Here is a 25,780-nt window from a genome sequence, read left to right on the forward strand (position 1 = left end):
GAAACCAACTCTTCACCACCAAAAGTACAAATAAACAGGATAGGTTTTACTTGCCACATTATAGATAACAAAGACAGCTCTGGGTGAACACATCCCTTTGAAGAGAATTCTGTATGTAGTTTTGATTTAAAAAGTAACTCCAGAGTAACTACAAGCAGGAAAAAATTCCAGTGTGGCCGACTCATATATCTTATGTCCTGCATGGGGAACATTTATCTTGCACGCAGTTTGATCATCCGAATTAGTGCCTGGCTAACTGGGGTCCCTCTAGTCTTGTAGACCATAATGACATTTTTGCATTGTTGCAACAAGACAGCAACTTTTTCTTTCCTCTTTACTTCTAATAGATTCACACGCTAAACTCAGGAAAGGCATCTGTATAAAAGTTTATTTAGGGTCAATTCATGTTGTTGTTTCTGCTGATTTTAATCTCTCTTTCCCTCAAATATGTGGTCTACCTCAACTAAGGAGTAAGAGAATGGGCTTGGAAGCACAGCAAGTTGGAAGTAAATACAATAGCCAATGGCTGAGCAGAATAGTAAAAAGGATGTATCCAGATGGGTCTTCCTACATTCTTAGGTCTACCACAAAATCCCAGTTAAGTCCAACTAAAGTTCATTATTAGTTTGTTTTCAATACTGCACAGAAAGATATCAATGGAAGCACATAAGCGAATATGAAGGTGACGGCCTTCCTTTTGGCTTGTTTCTAGCATCCATTAACTATCACTGCTGCTGACAGACCCAGTGGGAATAGGGTCCAGTAGCACCTTTAAGACTAACCAATTTTATTGTAGCATAAGCTTTAGAGAATCAAGTTCTCTTCATCAGATGCATGGGACAGAAACTGGTCACATGCATCTGACGAAGAGAACTTGATTCTCGAAAGCTTATGCTACAATAAAATTGGTTAGTCTTAAAGGTGCTACTGGACTCTTTTTGATTTTGCTACCACAGACTAACACGGCTAACTCCTCTGCATCTATGACAGTGGGAATAGGGGCAACCATTCATTCTGCATTCTAACTCTGAGTTTAGTTTAACAGCACAGGAACATATTTATGCCACATGCTTTCAAATGACACCTTAAGATTCATTTGAACAGTCTTACAGCCTTTACTAGAAAGTGACAGGTGCTATTTTGTAGGATAAGCTACTCCCAAGAGTTGAATGTTTGATGACTCAGAGCTGTTACTACCCTCTCTCTTGAGTTAAATCATAACAAAAATTAAGTTTTTCCAGTTGCTACAACAGTGAAGGCAATGGATTTAGCACAGAGTGCTATAAATGGCTTTTATCCATCACAAAACTCAGGAAACATTTAATTGGCATCTGGCTTGTAGTTTCTGAATGCCTGGGTGTTGCGAGCCTGCATGGAGAGGAAACTGTTAAACATGCAGTATTTAACTAACCTTTCTCACATAAAAAACACAAACTTTTAAAACTTTTTATCACTCATAACTCCAAAACTAAGTTTAAACATCTGTCTTATCTTCAGAATACTGCAAAGTTTCATTGTTTCTTTCCTATATCAATTTCCCAAAGAAATAAGTAAAATCAGATTGTCCAAGCAATTTCTAAAATATACTCTGTGCAAGACCATCCAGTTGATTAGAAAGGAGAAATTATTCATTTTTTTAAATTATTTATGATATTAATATAGCCATATGGTTTTAAAACAGAGATGTCCTCAGTTTGGTTCTCCAGTTCTGGTGAATGAAATGCCCACAGTTACAAATCTCTGTCTGCAAGTTCTGTATAAACTATCCAACTTCATACTAAGCAAATAGGCTCACAGGTCCATTTTCTGGAGCCAGTTACAATGGATGACTATCCCAATCAAAGTTCAAGTATCATTCTTCTAATTGTCTAATACAACCTTGTAACACCCTCCCCCGCTCTTTGATTCCATACACACACAGTTATGTGTTATGAAGGGGGGAAATCTGTTTTATCTATGAAAAACAGACTGTATCATAGCAATGGCTTGCTGCGTAGGTCATTTCCCTCCCCCCCAAAAACCCCCAGATAAAGCATATCTGTTCTCTTCCACACATACCATGTTTGGCCCCCAATGCCAACCCTTCCCTTTAAGTGGTTTAGCTAATATGTTAAAATGATCCTGAAGTGGTGTGGGATAGTAGGACAGAAGGAAACTTCTTTACTAACTGTGTAATTAAATTGTGGAAGTCACTGCCAGTGGACAAAGTGATGGTCATAAGCATAGATGCCAGATTCTTGAAGGAGAGGTCCAGTAATGGTTATTAGCAATGGTGATTAAAGGAAGCCTCCTTCAGAGGCAGCAAACCTCTGAAACCCAGTGCTAGGAGGCAGCACCAGATGAGGGCCTTGGCCTCTATGCCATATTTGTTGGTCCTCTGGGGCAACTGATTGGCCACTGGTCTGGTCCAGCAGGCCTCTTCTTATATTCTTAGAAGTTAAATGCCTTAGATTTGTCAGTGAGAACAGCCCAGTATATAATGTTCATCTGCATATCAAACCATTGTCATAAACACAAAGCCCTGAACCCATATAGAAGCTGCTGTGATCATTCATTTTTCCCTGTTTGGCTCAATCTCAAGGCTGGAAGATACATGATACAGCAACCTTAAGGAGGTTTGGGTCTGGTCAGTGCCTGGAAGGGAGCCTTTTTAGAAACTGTGTACTCTGCCTTGAGCCTCAAGGTGGAATTTAAATGTAATATGCACAACAGCATCTGAATTAATGTAACTAAATAGAAACAAATTATGTGGAAATCCAAGAGACAAAAACACCAGTTAATGTTGTACTAAGCTTTTAGCTGTCTGAAAGCCCAGATATAAAAAGAGAGGGAATACTTTTGATAGATCTTCACCTTTGAGCTTCCAAGTGAAAGAAATTCCATAGATGTAGGGACACTGCACTCTATATGACCATATAGTATGATCCTGGCATACATTAATGGTATAGATGCAGAGGAGTTAGCCGTGTTAGTCTGTGGTAGCAAAATCAAAAAGAGTCCAGTAGCACCTTTAAGACTAACCAATTTTATTGTAGCATAAGCTTTCGAGAATCAAGCTCTCTTCGTCAGATGCATGGTACAGAAACTGGTCAAATATAGAAGAGGAGGGGGGAGGAGGGGAGGAGAGAGAAGATGCAATTCGGGGGTGAGAGAGAGGGATGCAACCAAAACATTCCTTTGCTAGTAAATGTAAACATCTCCTTTTGTGTGGAGATTAATTGGCTTGTGTGAGGCTTCAAAGGAGTTTGCCGTGTTGGTTCGTAGCAGCAAAACAACCAGACCATCCAATTCCAATGTAGTATAAGCCTTCGATAACCACAGCTCTCCCTGTCAGATGCATCTGACAAAGAGAACTGTGGTCCCCGGAAGCCCACGCCAGGTGCCACTGGGCTCCCCCAGACCACGCTTGACCAGTTTCTGTACCATGCATCTGATGAAGAGAACTTGATTCTTGAAAGCTTATGCTACAATAAAATTGGTTAGTCTTAAAGGTGCTACTGGACTCTTTTTGATTAATGGTATAGTCAGTCTCCCCCCCCCCCCATTAATACTTTTTGCTGTGTAATGGAAAGGACGAGAACAAAAACATACAGGCTTCTTGGCATATATTATTTATAAGAAGAAATAATCAAGAAAAGGTTTCTACATGCTACTAAATGGGTTAAAGATATCCTTACTGGCAGACATATTTCTAGGTGTGAATTGCCTTGGACCTCTAAACTCTCAAGAACAGTATAATAATTCCATAGTACATGATATAACAAATAGGTTTTCGTGTATAACACTGACCAGTGGATCTTATAATTCTTTTGACATTTGGAGAGCCTGTTCTGGAAGGTACCGCAGACTAGCAGATAGGTTGCCATAATACCAAGAAGACATAGGGAAGAAAACAATACCTAGACAAGTAGGATCTAGGATTCTAGAATGGTGCTTAATGTGAGATGGTATTTGGGTGGATCAATCCTTGTTCCTAAAAAAAATCTTCCAGCATGCTAAAGAGATACATGCTAACCTCAAAATGAAATGAAAAGAAAATCTGAACACATGATGCCACCTTCAGAGGGGGCATCAGAACTAAGGAGTTACCTTGTGCTTCTGTAGCAAGCTTACAGCCACATCCAAGGACTTGCCTCGGTTCGTTGAGTTGGCAATTGACATTTGTTCATTAATCCATTTCATTTCCATATCGTGGTAATGGTAGAACTGGTAAAGTTCCACTCTTGCCTGCAGCAACTGGCCTCTCTCAGCAATAGGCTCCTGGAGAGAGTAATACCTGTAAACCAGATATTAAAACAATGCTGTTCATTGATCCAGCTTAAGCATAACCAAACATTCTGAATAGATTAGTTCTTATCACCAGATTAATGGTGAGATGCATTGAAAAGATCTATGATGCAGTCTTCAGTGAAGTAGCATTCTTTTCATTTATGATCTAATACTCATGTTTTCCATATCTAGGTTGCTGAAACACTGAAAAACTATTGTGAATATAGAACTCAATCACCACTCCAGTTTTTCTGCCCTTGTTCCCAAGAGAAGTGAAGGTTTTGTTAGAAAGTAACACAAATAAAAGAAACTGACTCACAAGTAAAGCTAGAGAATGTGATCCCTGAGAGGCAGCTTTATTTGAAGGCCACAAGGCTCAAAAGATTCTAGTTTAATGTATATCAGAACTGTTTTCCTCCACTATTCTTAGACCATGAATGGCCATGAGTGCTATAAGTGACAAAAGAAGAAGATGTTTGTGGCACATCTGGACAGAAGGAGGATCTCTTTTGTCCTAGCTACGTCATGCTGTCATGGTTGGACAACAGCTGGCCAGCATTCTCCACTGGTACATGTGCAGACCATACTGCATTGGTGATTTGATGGGAAAAGCAACTTTCTGAAGAAGGGAAATGAAAATGAATGTAGAAGGCATATCACAAGGATCTATTTTTGAGATAAGTTATATGAATAAATTGGTCCAATGGCTAATGCTGCTTTTGTTGTAAATAGGCTTTTTCATGATGGTTGTTGTGGGTTTTCCGGGCTGTATTGCCGTGGTCTTGGCATTGTAGTTCCTGACGTTTCGCCAGCAAAGGTGCTACACCTCTGAAGATGCCAGCCACAGCTGCTGGCGAAACGTCAGGAACTACAATGCCAAGACCACAGCAATACAGCCTGGAAAACCCACAACAACCATCGTTCTCCGGCCGTGAAAGCCTTCGACAATACAGGCTTTTTCATGTTTATTTGTTATATTTATATCCTGACTTCCTTCTTAGAAGCTCAGAGCAGTATTTTAGCCTCACATCAATCTTATGATGGAAGTTAGATTGAAAGAATGTGATTTGCCCAAAGCTATCTTCATAATTTGAATCTAGGCTTTCCACATCTAACCAAGCACTCTAGATACTGGACCACACTGTCTTTCATGTCTTACTTTCCCATGTTCTGCTTTCTTCCTCTTCAGTGTAGCCTTCAGAGTTCTGGTAATAGGTTGTGCTTAGCTGAGATAGAAACAGCCCTTAGTGGTAAGAGAACAAGAGCCTGTACAATACATGGTTCTATTCCCAATAGTGACAGCAACTCACCTTTCCAAATACTTCTGTGTTTCACCCAGAATTCTCTCACTGTCAAAATTATCTATAGCCATTTTTTTGGCATGAAGGACAATGGAACTCATTTTCTCAGCCAGTCGCTGCATCTCATTTTCCAGCTGACTGTGTTCTGTAAGCAGACTGCGACTGGAACGTAAGTCATGACCCACATCTGCATTGTGAAGGACTTTCTCTATCTTCGCTATCTTCTCTTCAGCATCCTATAGAGGCCAGATAAAAAGTGGATTATTCTCCTGCCTGTTTTTCCATTGGCATAAAGACTGAGCAGTGTTTTGTGATGCATGCCATTTTATGAAATTTTGGTTGGTTTTAATAAATGTATTCCAGAATTTTTCTTTTTTGGAATTTTACTACAGACCTGTAATATTTGACAGGTGCAATAAAAACTTCTGTTTAGTCAGCATGTCCAGCCTTTAGTATTTATATCCTAGCACATCTCAAGAGCTGGTTCTAAGGCCCTATGCCATCATAATTTCGTCTATCACATGTTACAATGACAAAGCTTAGTAAAGAGTCTCTTTTTGAAACAGTATCTTGTATAGGGCCATATATTCCTCCCTAAGAATATCAGAATGTGTTTTGCTTAGTGTTCTTTGCATATGGAATGTTTACAAAAAACAGTATTTTGCACTTAGTCTTTAACAAAACTGCTTTGGAATTCACTTTCAAAGGATGTGTTTCTACTTACTAAGCCATACTATTTGGTAAAATGTTTGAAGAGAACCTTGTTGATTCTGTCATACAGGTAAAGGGCTAGTTTTTGTGTACACTAAAGATTGTTTATCATTTTTAATTTTATTATTCATGCTTATTAGTTGGTTTGAGATCCCTGTATAAAAAAGTAGGGTACTCATTGAAATAATATAACAATAACAGTGATAATATTGGATGTTATTTCTCAAAACTGCTCCTTTTTTGTTGAACTTGCAAAACTGCCCAAGCCCCTCTCTTTTAAAAATGCCAGATTGCATTATTTTTCTTTAAAAATAAAATATCCATTTCCATAAGTTTGGATTGATGAATGACATGAAAGTTAGTTTGCATCCCTTCAGGAAAGTGATATCACCATGACCGGTCCTTTACTTTAGTTTTATACTAATTTATTGGAAGATGCCCTTTAGAAAATGGGGGTGAGATGAAAACTTTTTCAATTCTTGCTTTCCCACTAGAAACATTCTGACCTCAAGAAGTTCCATAAGTTGTTCTTTCTGTCCAGCCTGCCTCAGTTTGTCTCCTTGCTCCATCATCTTCCTGTATAGCTTCTCCCATTTCTTCTTCAGCTCAGACATCTTGTCCTGAATGGAATCTGCAGCATAATGGTCATTCTGAACCAGTTGGTTTCCAGCCTGGAGATACACAGTGCATTTGGTCAAAGAAAAATCTCCTGAGAGTTTTGATACATTTTTCTATGTTTATTTCAAGTAAAGCTGTCCAAAACAAAAAAAATTCCCCGTATGATCAAATAAATAAATGATCACCAACCAATCAATCAGCCAACCTGGCTACTGCAAGGCACTCCAACTGCTACAATCAAGCTATTTTAAAGGTCAAAGTATTATTTCTTTTTCTTTTCTTATAGCTTCATTCCGTATCCCATTAGGTCATCTGCAGACAAACAACCTCTGAGTGAGAGGTGGATGCAGAAAATATTTTGGCAGATCAACTACCAGTTCTGGTCTGAATTGTATATATGACAGAAGGCACTTGATATACATATTCCAAAGGAGAAGCTGAATTAGTCTACTGTAGCAAAACAAGTCCAGTGGTACCTTAAAGACTAACAGTGTTTATTCCAGCATGAGCTTACCCTAGGTCCAATGTGAAATGTACTGAATAAACTGCTGTGGTACTAGTTTGGTCCATTATCTGTAAAATTCCTTCTTATATTTCTATTGCTATACATATACATTCTAACTGATATTGCCAAGATCCAAGCATAATTAATTATCTGAAGCTCCTTTCTTCATTTCTAAAAGCATAGCCTGAAGATTCAACAGAAATAGCTCATGCACCCTCAATTTTAGCTTTAGAAGCTTCCCTTAAAAAAATACTACCACTACATGCAAGCCAGGAAGAAAAATTCTGTACAAATTTCCATATTCAACACTAACAGTGCAATTCTATGGTGAGTTACTCCAGTCTAAACCAACTGAAGCCATTAGAGAGCCAGTTTGGTGTAGTGGTTAAGAGTCTAGGACTCTAATCTGGAGAGCCAGGTTTGATGCCCCACTCCTCCACTTGAAGCCAGCTTGGTGACCTTGGGTTAGTCACAGCTTCTAGGAGTAGACATGGGCCCCAATCGAAATATGAAGCAAATTTTGTCATGAAACGGGCATCGCGAAACAGCATTTTTGTGTATCGCGAAACAGCATTTTGTGGGGCTATGATTATCAAGAAATTATCACGAAATTCACAACTTTTTGGCCTGTTTTGTTAGCTTCGTGAACAATTCATAATTGCAGATGGGTTGGCGCCGATCCATTGATTCCCTAGGCAACAATGGGCCCAGACCTTTCGTTGCCACTGGAAACCCCAATCATAGCCCACGTACCCTTGATTGGCAGCTCTCCTAGCCATAACAACAACAACAACCGATTTAGATCCTGCCCTTCAGGACAACTTAATGCCCACTCAGAACGGTTTACAAAGCTCCATCTGGAGAGCTTCCATTATGGAGAGCTCCATCTGGAGAGCTTCCATTCTGCCCTATACAGCCAGGAGCTGAGGGTCAATCCCCTAGGCAACCAAAGAGGTGGGCCTTCTGTAGCCATGGGCACAGCAATCTCACCCCTCCAAACCCTGTTAGGCAGCTCTGTCAGCCAACCACAGACCTCCTGTTCTCGGGATGAATGACGGGGTTTTGGAGAAACATCCAGCTCATCCTCCACATCCCAAACTCTTGGGACTGTCCCTGCCTGCCGTCCACCCCTCACTCCATCTTCCTGGCCCAGCTCCACACCATGGCCGGTCCTTCATCCTCCTCTTGATCTTCGGAGTGGGGTTGGATATGGTTCTGGATAGGGTAGAGTTGGTGCCATGGTCAGACCATGTGGTCTTGAAGGCTCGGCTGGGGATGTCACGCCCCCTGCAAAGGCAGGGAGCTAATTTATGCTCACCCATGAAGACTCATGGATCCAATTGGTTTCCAGAATGCTCTGCGGGAACCAATGCTCCATGGCGGTTCATTGGATGGGCTGGTGAAGGACTGGCAAAGCCGGCTTTCCGAAGCAATCAACAAAATCACTCCCCATTGTCCTCTTTCCCCTTGCTGTTACTGAGCTCCCTGATATATGGAGGAGCTTGGGCAGAGGCAGCGGGAGCTAAGATGACTTGAGCGCGTGTGGCAGCAATCTCTGGACGAAGAGGCTAGAACATCTTATAGGTTGCTTATGAAATCCTATGAGGTGGCAGTGAAAGCTGTGAAGAAGGAATTCTATGCAGCTTCCATTGCATCAGCTAGCTCACACCCAGCTAAATTGTTTAATGTGGTACGTTCATTGGTCTCCTTATTGGGTGGAGACCATTAAAATTTGAATTCAGCCATTAGCTGTGAGGCTTTTGCAAGCTTTTTTGCTGATAAAGTCCTGTCTCTCCGTCATGATCTGCTGGCCACAGTTGACATGGTATGTGAACTAGAGGCCCCTTGGCTGTCTTCGGAGTTGGTATTCGATCATTTCAGCCTTCTCTCTGGAGAGAATGTGGACAGGATCCTGCAGGTTGTGAGGCCTACCACTTGCCTCCTGGACCCGTGTCCATCGTAGCTGGTGAAAGCCAGTGTTGGTGGACTACGGGATTCCTTGGAGGCTATTATCAAGACATCCTTGGGCTCTGGGGGGTTTCCCGGGGCACTAAAGGAGGCTGTGGTGAGGCCCCTGTTAAAGAAACCATCACTGGATCCTGCCAACCTGCTCAGTTACTGCCCAGTCTCGAACCTCCCATTTCTGGGTAAGTGATTGAGTGGGCAGTGGAGAAACAGCTGCAGAGTTTCCTGAAAGAGACCTCGGCCCTGGATCCCTTCCAGTCTGGCTTCCACCCGGGCCATGGGACCGAGACCCTGCTGGTCGCCCTCATGGATGATCTTCACAGACACCTGGATCGAGGTGGAACGGCACTGCTGATTTTACTAGATCTTTCGGCAGCAAACGATATGGTTGATTATGATCTTCTGACCCACCACCTTGCCGACGTGGAAATTCAAGGGACAGCATTACAGTGGCTTGTCTCCTTTCTCCACAGAGAGGTTGTCATCTCGCTATCCCGTGGTGTGCCTCAGGGGGCAATTCTCTCCTTGTTATTGTTCAACATTTATATGTGCTCCCTCACCCAGCTGGTGCAAAGTTTCGGGCTTGGGTGTCGTCAGTACGCTGATGACACCCAGCGATATCTGTTGATGGACGGCTGTCCTGGATCCGCCCTTGATATCCTGGAGCATGCTTTTGAAGCCCGTGGCTGGATAGTTGAGGCAGAGTCGGCTGAAGTTAAACCCCTTGAAGACGAAGATCCTGTACTTGAGTTGCGGGAGTGTGGATTTGGGGCCCAGGCTTCCTATACTCAATGGGACGGTGCTTACACTGGCTCCGAGAGTTAGGAGGCAGGGGGTGATTCTGGATGCCTCCTTGAAAATGGAGGCCCAGGTCATGGCGGTTTCCAGGTCATCATTCTTCCATCTCCGACAGACCAGCTCGCCCCTTATCTTTCGACCCATGACTTAACTACAGTGGTCCAGGCAATGGTCACCTCTAGGTTAGACTACTGTAATGCACTCTACACAGGGCTTCCCTTGAACTTGATCCAGTGGTTATAACTGATCCAAAATGCGGCAGTTCGTGTCATCAACCGAGTGCCTTCTAATGCACACATTACACTGGTATTGCACCAGCTGCATTGGTTACCGGTGGAGTACCAGATCAGATTCCAGGTTTTGGTATTAACCTATAAAGCCCTATGCAGACTGAGACTGGTGTATCTGCGGGACCACCTCTCCCTATATGAGCCCCAGAGGATGCTTTGATCCAGCGACAAAAAGCTGTTAATGGTCCCTGGCCCCAGGGAGGCCTGCTTAGCATTGGCCAGGGCCAGGGCCTTTTCAGTCCTGGCTCCAACCTGGTGGAATGCTCTGTCTAAAGAGACTAGGGCCCGGCTGGATTTGTTATCCTTCCACCGGGCCTGCAAGATGGAGCTGTTCCGCCAGGTGTATGGTTGACGCTGGTTGGGCCTCCCCACCGGCCAACTAAAGGAAAACATGCCCCCTACCCACCCAGCCTGTTAAATACTTTGGAGATGGCTGGGTGGTGGTTTTTGGAGAAGTCTGCTGCTGTGTGTTTTAAATATTTATGTGGTTTTATTGGTTTTAAAGTTATATGTATTTTAAATTACTATAAAGATTGTAATCTGCCCTGAGCCTGCTGATGCAGGGAGAGCGGAATATAAATTGAAATAAATAAATAAATAAATAATCCAGCAATTCCCGGTCCCTGTTTCAGTCATGCACTCTGGCAGCACTTCCCTTCCCATAGACTTTCCCCATCAACGTATTGCAAGCTGGGTGGGTGGGTGGAGGAGAGCCTGATGAAGTCTCCCTGCAAGTTTGGCATCTCTGAGTATGAAGGGGGCCGTTGAAATGCCTGGGGTTCTGACAAATCATGAAACTAACAAATTGTTTCTGCAAACGTCAATTTTGTGAAATTTCGTAATTCACGATTCGTGGATCATGACGAAACATGAAACTCTTGTTTTGGTTTTTCCCCATTTCATGCCCATGTCTATCTAGGAGCTTTCTCAGCCTCACCCACCTCATGGAGTGTTTGTTGTGGGGATGATAATAACATACTTTGTAAACTGCTCTGAGTGGGCAGTAAGTTGTCCTGAAGGGTGGTATATAAATTGAATGTTATTATTATTATTAGTATTTGGCACTTTGCATGAGATTTTACAAACAATCTTCAAAGAATTGTTGAAATAGGCTCAGTAAAGGATTTACCACGATCAGCTCCACAAAGTGCTTTTTGTTGGCCATCATTTCTTGTTCCACAGCCTCGTGCTTTTTCAGCTTGTGTAGGATATTTGTTGGGTCTCGGCAGGACTCATCTGATGCTATCTTGTACTTCTCCTCCATCCATATCAACAGCTCTGCAGTATCGTAATTAAACTCCTAGGATTGAGAAAATGGACACTTGGTGCTGTGAGCAAGAACAACATTCTTGTGACACAAGGATCTTGGGCTAATCCCACAAGAACTTGGAATGATATAAAGCACATTTTTGTTGTATATTAAATTCTCCTATGATCACCACCATTTAACTTTTATTTACTGCCAGTACAGAATTCAGAAATGGCACAATCCCAGTCCAGAAGGTTTAAGAACAATATACACTTTCCTTAAAAACAACACAATTAGCTTCTCAGGTGAATCATCCAGATGCATTTTATAATACATGAGAAATAACACAGCTCGGTGTTTTTTTCCGCATCAAAAACTCTCTGCCACAGAATGCAAGCAAGGGGACACTAGGAGGACTACAACTACTACCACTGACAGGAGAAGGAGATCTAGTGACTTTGCTGGATGTTGTCAGGAAGTGGTGACCATGAAGGCACATAGCTACTGAATAGACAGCAGGACCTGGTGTGGGTACAGGTAATGACATCATTTGACAGCATCAGGTTCTGCCGTCCACTCAGTAGCTGAGGGCCTGCAACATACTGCATGTGTGGCTCCAGGGTATCAGTTGCTGCCTCCTGATGCTCTCCATTCAAGGCACCTGATCCCCCTTCAGTGATGCTCAGCGGCAGTAGCTGTACACCTCCTTGTGAACCACAACACAAATGCTGCTGTCAAGGGGCAGATTTCAAGCTAGTTTTTAAAGCAGAGAGCTTTTGATGCGAGAGGGCATTCAGATATGTGTTCCTCCATCTGCATTCTGAAGCAGCATGACTTTTGGAATGCTGCATCAAGTGCTTAGTCTGAATGCACTGGTTGGCTGTTAACATACAAACATGCAGTGGCCATTCTGACCCTTACGGCAGAAGTAAAAAGAAAATCTGAAAGGAAGAAAGGAGTATTATGCTACAGGGAGGATCAGCTGGCAGTAGACTTGTACTGCTTCTGCAAAAAGCTCTGTAGAAATAGTAATTGCTCTTTATCTGCATGTTATGGTGAACTGGAGCACTTGCCAGTGGTGAACTGGTGAGAGTGTTTGCAGAATCCTGGGTAGGAGGATTCTGTGTGCTCCATCCTGCCTTGAGCTTTTACTTTTAAAGCACAGTATATATTATATGGACAAAATAGAGTTGAGATGCTTTTCATTGAATTGGACTTTACTTGAAGTAGGAGGAAAAACTTAACTGGGGAATAGAAAAGAGTCCAGTAGCACCTTTAAGACTAACCAACTTTACTGTAGCATAAGCTTTCAAGAATCACAGTTCTCTTCTTCAGATGCATCTGAAGAAGAGAACTGTGATTCTCAAAAGCTTATGCTACAGTATAGTTGGTTAGTCTTAAAGGTGCTACTGGACTCTTTTCTATTTTTGCTACTAATACAGACTAACATGGCTAACTCCTCTGGATCTATATTAACTGGAGAATGTGTGCAACTCAGGGCCAAGCTACACATGACGAATGACACTTGAACGGCAAGTGGATTGAGTGGAGGGCAAGTGAACAGGGAGAAATACACTTGCTGTTCAAGTGTCATTCGTCATGTGTAGCTTGGCCCTCAGAAGGACAAGCCCAACCTTTCTATGGAGACTGTGGGGGGAGGGGTGATAGCTTCAGACCTGTAGCAGAAGTGAATCCAGTAGCATCTTCTTTCTTTGTTCATTGATATTAGTCAGCCATTTCCACCTATCCCGTAAAGCATACATTTTCTCTTCAAGGCTGCAAAAGAAATAAGAGATGGTTCAGTTTCTCCAAAATGCATTGTCTGGAATGTAGAGGGGGCAGCAGGTAGAAAATTTTGCATAAATACTTTGTTTCTAAAACATGTTTAATCTGATCTAGACACAACTGAATATGAACACCGTGCAGAAAATTACTGTAGTCAATACCAACTGAATACATGGCTCAATTTAATCTGCTGCTCAGCACATAGGGGGGGAGGAGAAGTGTCAGCTTTCTTTTCACAAATTGGTTTGGCAAACTGGAAGCCAGTTTGGTGTAGTGGTTAAGAAGAATGGGACTCAAATCTGGGGAATTGGGTTTAATTCCCCACTCCTCCACTTGTAGTCAGCTGGGTGACCTTGGGTCAGTCACTCCACCTCATAAGGTTAGTTGTGGAGAAATAACATATTTTGTAAACTGCTCTGAGTGGGTGTTAAGTTGTCCTGAAAAGCAGTATATAAATCAAATGTGATGATGATTATTAATATTAATAATAATACTCAAGAACCTGCTAGAGATCACTGCTCTTAATTTAACATTATTTTCCTACATATGTTTCTTGATCATATAGTGGTTATAGGGTTATTTTTATGTAGATGAAGGATTAATATACACTGAATAGACATAATAGAAACACATGGGACAGGCTAAATTCTGGCAAACCAAGATGAAATCAAATTTTGGAAACCTAGTTTGTAAGCAAGAAAACAATTGCTATTTCATCCATTTTAGGTGTCATGACAAGTTGTGATTGGTTGTGAAGTCTTCATTATCTTAGCTGCATACAAGGGGATTAGACAGTGGAGAACATGCAGGATTGAGGACTTTCCACAACTGAACAGAGCCAAAGACATTCCTAGTTAAACTTGATGTCGGTAAGAGGAACTTGAGAAAGGCCACACCTTTGTGGTTGGCTTTGAGCAGTTATCTGGCCACTCCATTCAGATGACATGTCAAAACATGGATCATACTAGCAGTTTAGAAACCAAACTTGGATTAAGCTTTCAGATATACAGCAAGAAAATATAAAACTATTTGACTGCTCTTCTCTCTTCCCAGTGTTCAGCTTGAAAAGATCATAAATTCACTCTTAGACTCTGGAGGCAAATGATGATTTATCAATCCAAACATCATGCCAAAACATAGGCTGAATCCACATTACCTCCACGCGTCCCAGTGTTGCACTAAATGTTCACTAAACACCCGGAAGTATAGTGTCTTTCTAGCGCGATTCAGAAATCGCGCTTGAAAGACGCTATACTTCCAGGTGTTTAACGAACATTTAGTGCAACACCGTGACGTGCGGAGGTAATGTGGATTCAGCCATAGTTAGCATAAACCATAGTAACACAAATCCAGTCATAAACCATAGTTGTTTTAATTGAACCATGGTTTGGCAGGATGTTTGATATTAGCCAAATACACATTGCATGACCACTTTTAAAAATCAAGTAGATGTGCATAAATGGGCTTCTGAATCATGGCCAGTCACTTTGACAAGTATCAGTGGAAGAGGTAGTAAAAATATTCAGGCCTCACATAGCCTCTGGAATTGGTGCATTTGGGGTAACATTTTTTTAAAAAAAATCAGTCTAATCATAACAGAACAACTTCTTAAAACTAATGTACCCAGTCTATGAAATGTTGACATGCAAGGCTTAAATCAGCCTTGTTTTAAATTGGCTTAGATTGAATACTAAACATGCATTGGTTGTGTTTTGGACTTTTCTTCCAAATTTTATCCCGTATTCATATATTACACAAAAAAGGTATGAAAAGAGGCTTGAATGCACTTCATATTGTTATGTATGACAATATCCTTAATCTCCCTCTTCTCCTTCTAGATCTAAATGCTGAAGATGTACATGTCAGAAGCAAAATGATGCCTCTCCACCAGCTGTTCTCCATGCTCATTAACCGCATCTGCCCGGTGTTTTAACATCAGCAATACTTGTTCAAAATCCCCATGTTGCTTCAGCAGACTCCGAACAGAATTCACATGGTCCTGCAGAGATGGAACAAAAGCATTATGGAATCCAACATCACAAATATATTGTCTCTGTACCCATTTGTGAGGTGGGTTTCTTCTTTGTGGTACATGTACATTAAGCTTATATGTGAGGATACTTAAGACTTTTGGATATGTGAGTAGCTGAAGTTGTGTTTTTCACTAACCAGTAGGACAAAGTATCAGTAAAGCAGAGTAAGCCAAACCTCAGTGGCCTGAGGAAAATCTTAGTCAGATGCTAAAAGCAAAGCAAAACCAAACCATCATCGCTCACAAATGAAGTATCTTAAGAGTACAAATCTTTACACTCAATATTTTGAATTAATTCATTTTTTATAAAAATGAGAACTGGATGTTAGATTCTTATGAGTCCTAAAATGGAGGTCATAGAAAAAAAAATCCCTCTCTGACCCAGTAGTGGTTCTACAGGTAAAACAACAGAATAATATTTTTTTAAAGACTGGATCCAAAGAGTTGTAGGTAGAGTTCTGTTCACAAAATGGGTCCTTCCTTCCTTCTCCAGTCTTTTTCTAGCTTCGCACAACACCTATAAAGTTGCCCCTGTAAGTGCAGGAATAGAGTGGGATGCAGCACAGGGGAGTACCGCTTGACTGAAAAATCCACACTAAGGTTTTTTCTATATTGTTATTTAGTAGTAAAGTTATATCTTGTTTTAAATGTTAAGATTTACATGTTTGTCAAGTTACAGTGAACAAGCTGAAACTGAATCCTCATAAGACAAGGTAACAATGGATGGAAAGGCTGAGATATTGAAGTACATTGGGCTTCTCACTTTTGATGGAGTTTAGCTGACCCTCGCTGACTCAGTTAAGAACCTATGGATATTCTGGATTCAGCATTATTACTGGAGAAGCAAGGTAGTGCAGCTGCAAAACATGCATTCTTCTAGCTTTGTTTAGCCTGAAAGAATACCTCCGGACTGACTTGGTGATCCAACTATGCTATAGTTACCTTGAGGCTAGACTATTGTAATGTGCTGTACATGGATTTGCCTGTAAAGTCAACTCAGAGCCAAGCTACAAGTGATGAATTACACTTGCCTGGCAAGTAAACAGACTCACGTGTATTCCTTTCTGTTCACTTGCCATTCACTTGGGCCGATTCCAGACGACTAACCTGAAGGCGCTGCATGCCGCCATGTTCCAGATCGCGATGGGGAAAATGCGAAATATCGCGTTTTCTCATGCAAGTTTGGTGCGATGTCGCGCCAAACTCGCGTGAGAAAACGCGATATTTCGCGTTTTCCCTGTCGCGATCCGGAACATGGCGGCATGCAGCGCCTTCAGGTTAGTCGTCTGGAATCGGCCTTGGTCTCCACTTGATCAAGTGGAGCGCAAGTGAATGGCAAGTGAACAGGGAGGAATACATGTGAGTCTGTTCACTTGGCAGGCAAGTGTAATTCATCACTTGTAGCTTGGCTCTCAGAAACTCCAGTTGATACAGAAAATGCAGTCTGGTTAGGAATGGGCACTAGGAAGTCACTCCATTAGTTACTAATTAGTCACTTTGCTCAATTCAAGTTTCTGGTTTTCACCCTCAAAGCCCTTCATTGCCTGGGACCCACATACCCGCAGGACAATCTCTTCTACCATGTTCAGCCACAGTAGTTTTGTTCATCTGAACAAAGCCTTCTGAAGGTGGCACCCTGTAAATGGGGTAAGCTCAGCAATTGCTTGTTCATTCACATTCTGTATGTTGACTCTGGGAGTGGCCATTTAGCTTGCAGGGAAATTTCCCTGTGGCCCATTGACCTAGAGGACCACTGGTGGCCAAATGTAAGCACAGCCAAGCCCCAGCAACTCCTCCAGTGAATCAGAGGCTCAGATTACTGGCAAGAGGAATCAGTGTCAGCTCATGCTTGGTCTCCTGCACTACTGTAAGTTTGAAGGAGGATGAGCTCATGCCCATTGCTGGTGCTGCTGCACTAAACAGACCCTACAGTGCTGGCTTGAAGTGCCACAAGGGCTGCTCAGGTTGGCTTGTTCCAGGACCATTTTCTGTTCCCAATCTGCTCCTGGGTGGCTACCACATGGTGTAACAGCTTGCCTGAAGAGGTCTGGTAGGCCCCTGCACATCTGTCATTTTGCTGAATGTACAAAACGAAAATGTTCAGGAAGCCATTTTTATAAAGGGATTAGAGCTCTAGTAAAACAGCCCAGGAGGTCACTTTTATAAGGGAATAGGATGGCAATCTATTATAATGTTAGTTGTATGTATCACCTGCATTGTCTTCTGCCCTGGTAATTCACTTTCCGTGTTATGGCACGATATGTCTTAGGCAGTATTGAGTTTGTATTGTTTATTGGATATCTGTGCTGTCCGGTTGAATTGTTTTCTATATTTTGTAATCTGCCTTGAGTCTCAGCAGGGAAAGCAAGCTATAACTTATGTAAAAGAAATAACTTTTAAAATTGATCAAGATTCAGCTGGCGCCTACAGTCATTTACTCACTGTAATCACTGAAATCATTCCATGAATAACTCTCTATTAGAAACTGTTTAAGAAAAGTTTTTAAACAAGAGAAAGTTTCTAAACAAGTACATAATCTGGAACCTTGTCAAAAGAGATTAATGAAAGAGAGAGAATCAGTACAGTTCTGTAACGCTGATAAGTTTGCCACATGAGGCCGGGCAACCAGTGGAGGGACTTACTAGCAGCAACTTCACTCCCTGTACACTCAGAAGTAACATTAGCTTGTAATGAGAGATGCTCTGGTATTTGGGCAAAACTTGACCATCTGTCGCATTGTGCTGACATCACTTCTGGGCACACAGGGAGTGATGTCAGCATGTTGCCACACTGCCTGTCCTCCCCACAGTTTCCTGTGCTTTCCCTTGCTGGCAGCCAGCTGAGCAGCAGCAAAAAATGCCCACTGGCAGTGGGGTATCCCCTGCTACCAGTGGGGGCTTGGCAGCCCTAATGTTGGAGCACCACCTCCAAGCAGGTAATACCAATATGTGTGTATGCTTTGTCCATTCCTGTCTTGACTCCATCTGACCTCTAATATAGGCCAATGCTGGGGGTCAGGTCCCCTTCAGACCTGAGGGAAGCCTTCTTTCCTCAAGTATACAGGAGAGTCAGCCTGACATTCTCCCCTCTGCCATGTGCAGCCATGGCTTAGGTAGGGAGGCAGGGCAATGGTTGTCACCCTAAGCTCTTCTCTCACTCCCCCACAATGCCAGTCACAACACATGCATTTTAATGCACAGGTGGGAAGCAGTATTCACCTTCCCTAATCCAGATTTTCAGATAATTATGAATCTTCTAACATCAAATGTTTAATTTGAAAATGAAAGCTTGTACTTACCCCCATGTTATCAGTTTGGAGAAAGGCCTCGTGGGTGGTGAGCGCTGCATTGATACGGTCAACTTCCCTATTGAATTTGTGCAGTTCCACACCCTCCTGGAGCATCTTTTGTCTCTTGGCCCACAACTCATCCAGTTCAGTCTTCTTCTTATCAAGGTTACGCATGGACTCACCAACATCCAGAGCCCTGATATTGGATGAGGCATCTGTTATCTTTTGACCCACCTCTTTCAACTCCTTAAACCTGTCAGAAGTCCCATGAAAACAAGACATTGATTATCATCAGAAAAGAATACAGGCATTTCTCCATCACAGACAGGCATGTTTGCCAAATGATTTTACTGACTAATTCTAGTTCTGGTTTCTTTGTATTTCTCTATTTTCTTTATAATTTCTTCATTTTGGGAACTTGTATAAATACACAAAAATCTCCAGTTACAGTAAGGTTACAGAGATCTATGGGCTGGATCCAGCTATAAACTTCTGCTAAAAGAAAAGGGAGTAATTTTTGCTGATTTCCCTCCCTCAGAGCAAACCCTCAGTTTCTACTAACAGGAATTGCTTCTATCAATAGAAATTACTACTGGATTCAACCCTGCATACATATTTTATTTCTAAGAATTAATACATTTACAAAACCTCTAGAATTTTAACAATGATTATGTGAGCTATTGTGCTGAGGAGTCTCACTTAAGTTATTTAGTGAACTCAAGATGTAATTTAATTTAAAAGGGAAATATCATCCCTTCAGTTTATCAAGAACAAGCATAATAATTTATGAGCTGGGCCCCTCCTAATACGGAAGTGCTTGTACCGTGTGCAGGCCTGCTTATAGAAAGAATACACAGCTAGAGAGACTTGAATAATAAATATGGACCATCCTTTCGTCATTCCCCTTTAAAGGCCCCAGCCCCGAAGAACAGACAGTATCTACCCCTACCCCATCACCCAGAACTAGATGACTTATTGATGCTGCCTATCCCTCACACTTTACCTTTTGTTCTGGCTGTGCAGTTCCTTCAGCAAATCTTGGTGCCCTTGTAGTAGTTGCTCTGCAGAAGCTACATCTACACCTGTCTCCTCAGTGGTTAGTTTCTCCTTCAGGCCATCAGTCCATAAAAGTAGTCTACGGCTGTCTTGCAGAAAGATCTGTTGGCTCTGTGCTGCTTGCAAAGCTGCCCCCTTTTCATCTGCCTTTGACTTTAATTTTGACAGTAGCACCTCCATGTCTTCTACCTGTTCTTTTATGGTCTTGCTCTCTGCAGGATTGGTATCCTTGATCCTGAGTAATAAAGCCATTTTTGTTGAATTAATTCCTCAGCTGTGTGTTCCACATTTCTATACAAGTCTTGAAGTTTTGGAATTCAGTTTTTCAGTATAAGGACATGTCCACATGGGGGTTTATTTGGATCTTGGATGCACCCAGGCAAAGTGTTTGTGTATGCTAATAGTTAAAAGGATGAGTTTTTGGCCAGGAATTCCCCAGTTCAAACTGGGTGGCCTTGGCCAAGTCCTTCTTTCAGCCTATGAGGATAATAATGTTTGTCTACTACAAATGATTGCTGTAAAAAATGTTGAAGTAATGTATGTGAAGCACTTTGAGCATTTACAGAAAAGTAACACAACAGCCTATAGGGCTGATCGCTGGTACCATTCCTGTTCATTTATGCTGGCACCATTCCCACAGCCATGATTCCATGTAACTCCTGAATGATGGAGGCGATGCCTCCATATTAAGTATGTGTGACTTGAAAGGATATAATTTGTCTGTATAAATATACCCTAAGTATGGTCAATTAAAATGGGCATTGCAGATTCATCTCCACGCTAGACTTAAACCTCTAACAATTTAGTCTAAAGAAGAATTTCTGGAAAAGGGATATGGCACCATTATTGCTGCTAGCCCCATGAATCCATGTAACATTACATCAGAACCAGAACACACTATAATGCAGCAAAGGGCTGATTCTTACGATTTGGCCACACTCTTCAGGTATTCAACTTTTCTCTCCTCAACCAAGATCTCTCTCTCAAAGGTACTGAGTCTCTGTTGCTCTGCCTCCAGAACAGCAGGCATGTTCCCATGTCCTAAATCCTCAAGACGAGTCAGTCCATCTTGTAGTAACTTTTGAGTGTCCTGGCAGTCCTGAAGGAAAGTTTTCACATCAGCTATACCAATCAGCCCTGAGCCCTTCTCTTCCTTTAATGTTTCCAGGCATTCCCACCTGAAAGTATAAAAACAGGACTAGTTATGGTCAGTCAGTGATGAAGGAGAGGAACTCCTCCCACCCAAGCACTCAATGTTCATGTTAATTTTCAATGTAGAAAATCTCAACAATAAATTATTGTACTACTACTACTACTACTACTACTACTACTACTACTACTACTTTTTGAATATTACTTTCCCATGCATATGCATAACTTTTATGTTTAAAAATTATACATTTTTATATATTCTGTCAAATGTAAAGAGTGAACTGCATGAAAAATTAAGCATCTGTGTCATTTCAAGCACTTGGAAGCAGGAGTCTACTTCTCTCATGTTTTTAGAAGGAAACTGTACTCAGTTTCTTTGGGCTTGATGAAAGATTGATATATATTATAAATGAGTATCCATACAGAATGTAAGTTGGCTTTTAGACATCTTGGTGTCAATAACGTATTTAGACTAAACCACCTTTTACCTCAAGTTTATCTCTTTCTGGAGGGCTTGAATTGCCTCCTGTTTTCCTGGACTGTTCTTAGAAAACATCTCTGCTAAGCAATTGATCTCATTCAATTGGTTCTTCCCAGCAGCCAATTCCATTAGGAAACTCTGAAAAAGGACAATGAGATAGGTAACTTAAAGAAATAGACTGTCCCTCAAAAATTACCACACCTGAAATAATAGTTTATAATCCTTATGCATATTTCCTTTTTATCACAACTAATATTCTTCCATATCAATTTTGGTTTCTTTTCTATTTTTCATTTAGCAGATTGTAGCTGTTAAATGTAACAATCAAAAAGGACCTGTGGCATAACTTGATTTATTCTAAAGTCTTCTTTACATTATCACTATTCAAACTTCTAGATTATTCTCATTCAGTTACTTTTCAAAGCACCAGCCCTTTACTCCCACAGCTATCTAGAACACTTTAATCTCACCCTTACTCCACAGAGCTCAGGGCTGCATACAAAGCCATCCTTGTAACAAGCTTGGTGAAGTAGATTAGGGTGAGAGTGACTGACTGACTGGTTCAAGGTCACCTAGTAGGGATTTGAACCTGTCTCCCCAGTCATCATCCAGCACTCTAATCACTGCACCACACTGGCTCTCACATAACATTCACTTAATTGGTACAGTACCTCATGCCTCTATTACCTGCATAGCTTCTGTTCTTCCTTATTTTCTTCCTGAGGAGGGAAGTAAGGGATAGCCCATATTCTCTTACACTGAGGGCCAAGCTACACATGACGAACGACACTTGAACAGCAAGTGTATTTCTCCCTGTTCACTTGCCCTCCACTCAATCCACTTGCCGTTCAAGTGTCATTCGTCATGTGTAGCTTGGCCCTTAGTAAGGGAATGTGGAAGATATTACCTTTGCCAAAGTATTCCAAGTCACACACACACCACTTTTCACTCCAAGGAATGATTGTACTACACTATTTTTGTCTGTCTGGTTGAAATGCCTTTTTAGCAAATTTTTAAACCACATTTCAAGAATAACAACTCTGTTCACACAGTTAGCTAGACTGGTTTGAAGATAAAGAGATTCAAGAGTGTTGGATCTTTTCAGGGATTTTCTTTGGACTCACTTCAATTATTAATCCAGAGGAGTTAGCTGTGTTAGTCTGTAGTAGCAAAATAAAAAAAGAGTCCAGTAGCACCTTTAAGACTAATCAACTTTATTGTAGCATAAGCTTTCGAGAATCACAGTTCTCTTCTTCAGATGCATGTTTCTTCTTGCCCTCCATGCATCTAACGAAGAGAACTGTAATTCTCGAAAGCTTATGCTACAATAAAGTTGGTTAGTCTTAAAGGTGCTACTGGACTCTTTTTGATTCAATTATTAATTCATCCATTTAGGGAGCAAGAAATTATTAATTCATCCACTTAGGGAACAAGAAATCATCATTCTATTCACTGCTCCTCCCCACCAAAAAAGGTTCAGACCACATGTGATTATTTCCCAAAAGCTCCTATAAATTTAAGGCAAACCACTGATTTTATACATTACCATTATAAGCAATTACATGTTCTTGTTTATTATGGTCATAGGTATGCCAATGACACAAAGCACCTTTTTTCATAAACAAGTCTGTTTGAACTATGTTCATAGCATTGCTATATTTTAATATATAAAGTAATCATAGCAAACGATTTTAAAAGGCATTGCTTTTTGCACTCTAATCTTGAATATATCTCTAAGGATCTTGCTAGTGTAATCGCTTTGTTCCCACTTTTACAGACATTGGAAACAATACCTCCAAATTTACCTCAGGCAAATGTAAAAAAAAACCAGACATTAAGATAATTTTGGAGGTTGATTGTTAGATCATGCAAAATGTCATGTCAGAGTGGTGTAATGGTGCATGTGGCACCACAGTGTGGTGTGTTGGATTAGAAGAGGGAGATGTATACATTCAGACATGGAGCTTTCTAGATGCCCTTGGGTCAGTCACTCTCTCTGAGCCTTCCATAAGATAACAGAGTTGTTTTGTGGATAAAATAAAAAATCATATATACTTCCCTGAACTCCGTGAAAGTAGTGCTGCTGAGTAAAAATATAGTAGATGAATAAGAGATAGACAAACAGACTCTCAATAAGAATTCTGGACTAAAGGAGTACCTGATATTTCTGCTGCATAGCTTCCACATTATGTTCTTTTGGCTGTTCAGTTTGGAAAAAAAATTCTTTGTCACCTATCCAAGACTGAAATTCTTCACAGGAAGCATAGAACTGGTTCAGTCGGATTGTCTCCTCTAATGCTTTCCTTCTGTACTGTTTGGAAGAAAATTGGACTTTGAACAAATCACCTGAGTTTTTGTGGGAAAACTTTACTGTTGCCCTGGGTCTAAGCATTTCGGAAAAGTCAGCCTTTCCTCATTTGGACTAGCTTTTCATGACAGGAGCAAACTTGTAGGAATGGAGTTACCATTTCTCATATGCTTTTTTGCATATATACTTAAAACATTGTTTCCAAGTATGAGCTTTCAGAACATAGTAGTCAACACTGTAATACATTTATCCTGCAATATAAACAGTCTGAAGAACATCTGTTAAGTGTAAGAGTGGATAAAAACAACAACAACAAGTTTAGATACTATCACAAGCTCTGTAGAATTTCCTATTTGTATCTAACATTCAAAATGACATCTGAATTATAAAATAAATTAAAATAGCCTTTTAGAATATGCCTCACTCTTGGTCTCTTCTCAGCAGAACAAACTCAATACTATAGGAAATTGTCACCTTATCATACTTGTCCTTGAGCCAATCTAACAAAAAGGCTAGAGTATTGTTTTATAAACCATTTCTATACATTGGTTAAAAAACAAAAACCTCCCTCACAAGTTATTATAAGAAAAAACATGATACCTCAGTCACGGTCTGCAGTTTTTCATACAAAATGTCAATCTTATTCTTGCTTCTCCAGATGTTTTCTGTGACAAAACGAGGGTCAAAGCCAAATGGAATAATAAATGGAGTTTTGGCTGAAGTCCCTGACATAGATTGATTTCCAGATGCTTTGCTTGTCTTCTGGATTGTGATGTCATGGACTTCTGCATTTACTGGTGGCACTGATACTATCTACCAACAGAATATGCCACAAATATTATTTCTTGTTGAGAGACCTTGGTCATGCACAAGATCAACATATATTTGCTTTAAGCAGACATTTACATGTAGCATAGACTATTGTGTAACTAGGAAAGCAAGATCTATGAAGCTAAGGCACAGAAGGGCAGTGAAGAATTTTCAGAAGTATAAGCATGTTGTCCATTGCACTGTTTACACACATCATTCCTAAAATCCACCTGAATGTTGCCATGAAAAAGTCTGAAGAAAATCATACTTTGTTGTGAGATCCACATTTGGTTGCTTTAACAAACTGTAGTTTGTTTCTTGCCTCCTGGTTTAGAATCCCAGTTTGTAAGGAAGAAACAACCCGTAATTTGTTAAAACATCCAAATTAGTATTTCACATCAAACTGTGGCTTTTTTCAATTCATGAAATCTTCATTGTTAGCTTCACTTTAGTTCAAGGAGGGAGCATTCAAGCCTAAGCATAAACCAGATTCAGACTTGTTACAAACAAACAGAAATTTCTTCATGATGTCTGAATACATACATAGAGACATAAACAAGTAAACATGAAAGTGTACTGCAATGTAAGATGTTATTCAGCTTGAAATATGACTTTGAGAGAAACTATCAACAAGCATTAAAGAAACTAAAAGTAAAAAAGAGAATATTATTTGGCTCAGATAATGCATGATGTGGACTAAGGGATCTGAATCGTATTTTATTTGCCCATATGATATTGAGCATATTTGGGACAGCTGGATGTTCAATTAAAAGTAAAAAGAGATGGAACAGATCATGCAGGAAACTACATACCACCAATGCAGCCTGCTGTGCCACAGAATATGCCTGCTCTTCCAAGCGTCTTATTTCTGAAGAATAAGCAGCAATCTCTTCCTCCAAATGAAAATGGCGACGCAACAGAGCTTCTGCACTGGATTCATCCTTCCCATAATCCTTGCTGGCTAAGAGGGTTTGATGTTCCTGCAGCCACGTGTCTGCCTCATCAATACTAGCAAAGTACTGGTGAGAAAATAACATGTTAAATGTTAACGCTCTCTCCCTGGAATTTACTGGATATTGCTGATCTAGAATAACAAGACCACAAAAATATAAGGGGCTGGTAAAAATATATTCTTTCTTGGACTTGTTTTGTCAGTACCTC

At 40.9% G+C, this 25,780-nt stretch overlaps 1 protein-coding gene across 1 annotated transcript in view; it reads right to left on the minus strand.

The window, feature by feature from the left end:
- SPTBN5 (spectrin beta, non-erythrocytic 5) overlaps positions 1-25,780 on the minus strand; it is a 161,389-nt gene that overhangs the window by 102,380 nt on the left and 33,229 nt on the right. Inside the window, exons 11-23 of the mRNA XM_054969930.1 lie at positions 25,432-25,638; positions 24,410-24,622; positions 23,660-23,812; positions 21,509-21,639; positions 20,795-21,046; positions 19,816-20,103; positions 18,822-19,065; positions 15,351-15,490; positions 13,383-13,482; positions 11,587-11,757; positions 6,788-6,952; positions 5,580-5,806; positions 4,090-4,276 (exon numbers count right to left, since the gene is read on the minus strand). Coding sequence (XP_054825905.1) covers positions 4,090-4,276; positions 5,580-5,806; positions 6,788-6,952; positions 11,587-11,757; positions 13,383-13,482; positions 15,351-15,490; positions 18,822-19,065; positions 19,816-20,103; positions 20,795-21,046; positions 21,509-21,639; positions 23,660-23,812; positions 24,410-24,622; positions 25,432-25,638 — 2,478 coding nt within the window. The remainder of the gene's footprint in view (positions 1-4,089; positions 4,277-5,579; positions 5,807-6,787; positions 6,953-11,586; positions 11,758-13,382; positions 13,483-15,350; positions 15,491-18,821; positions 19,066-19,815; positions 20,104-20,794; positions 21,047-21,508; positions 21,640-23,659; positions 23,813-24,409; positions 24,623-25,431; positions 25,639-25,780) is intronic.

This window comes from Eublepharis macularius, chromosome 2 (genome assembly GCF_028583425.1).
Source record: "Eublepharis macularius isolate TG4126 chromosome 2, MPM_Emac_v1.0, whole genome shotgun sequence".
Lineage (NCBI taxonomy): Eukaryota > Metazoa > Chordata > Lepidosauria > Squamata > Eublepharidae > Eublepharis > Eublepharis macularius.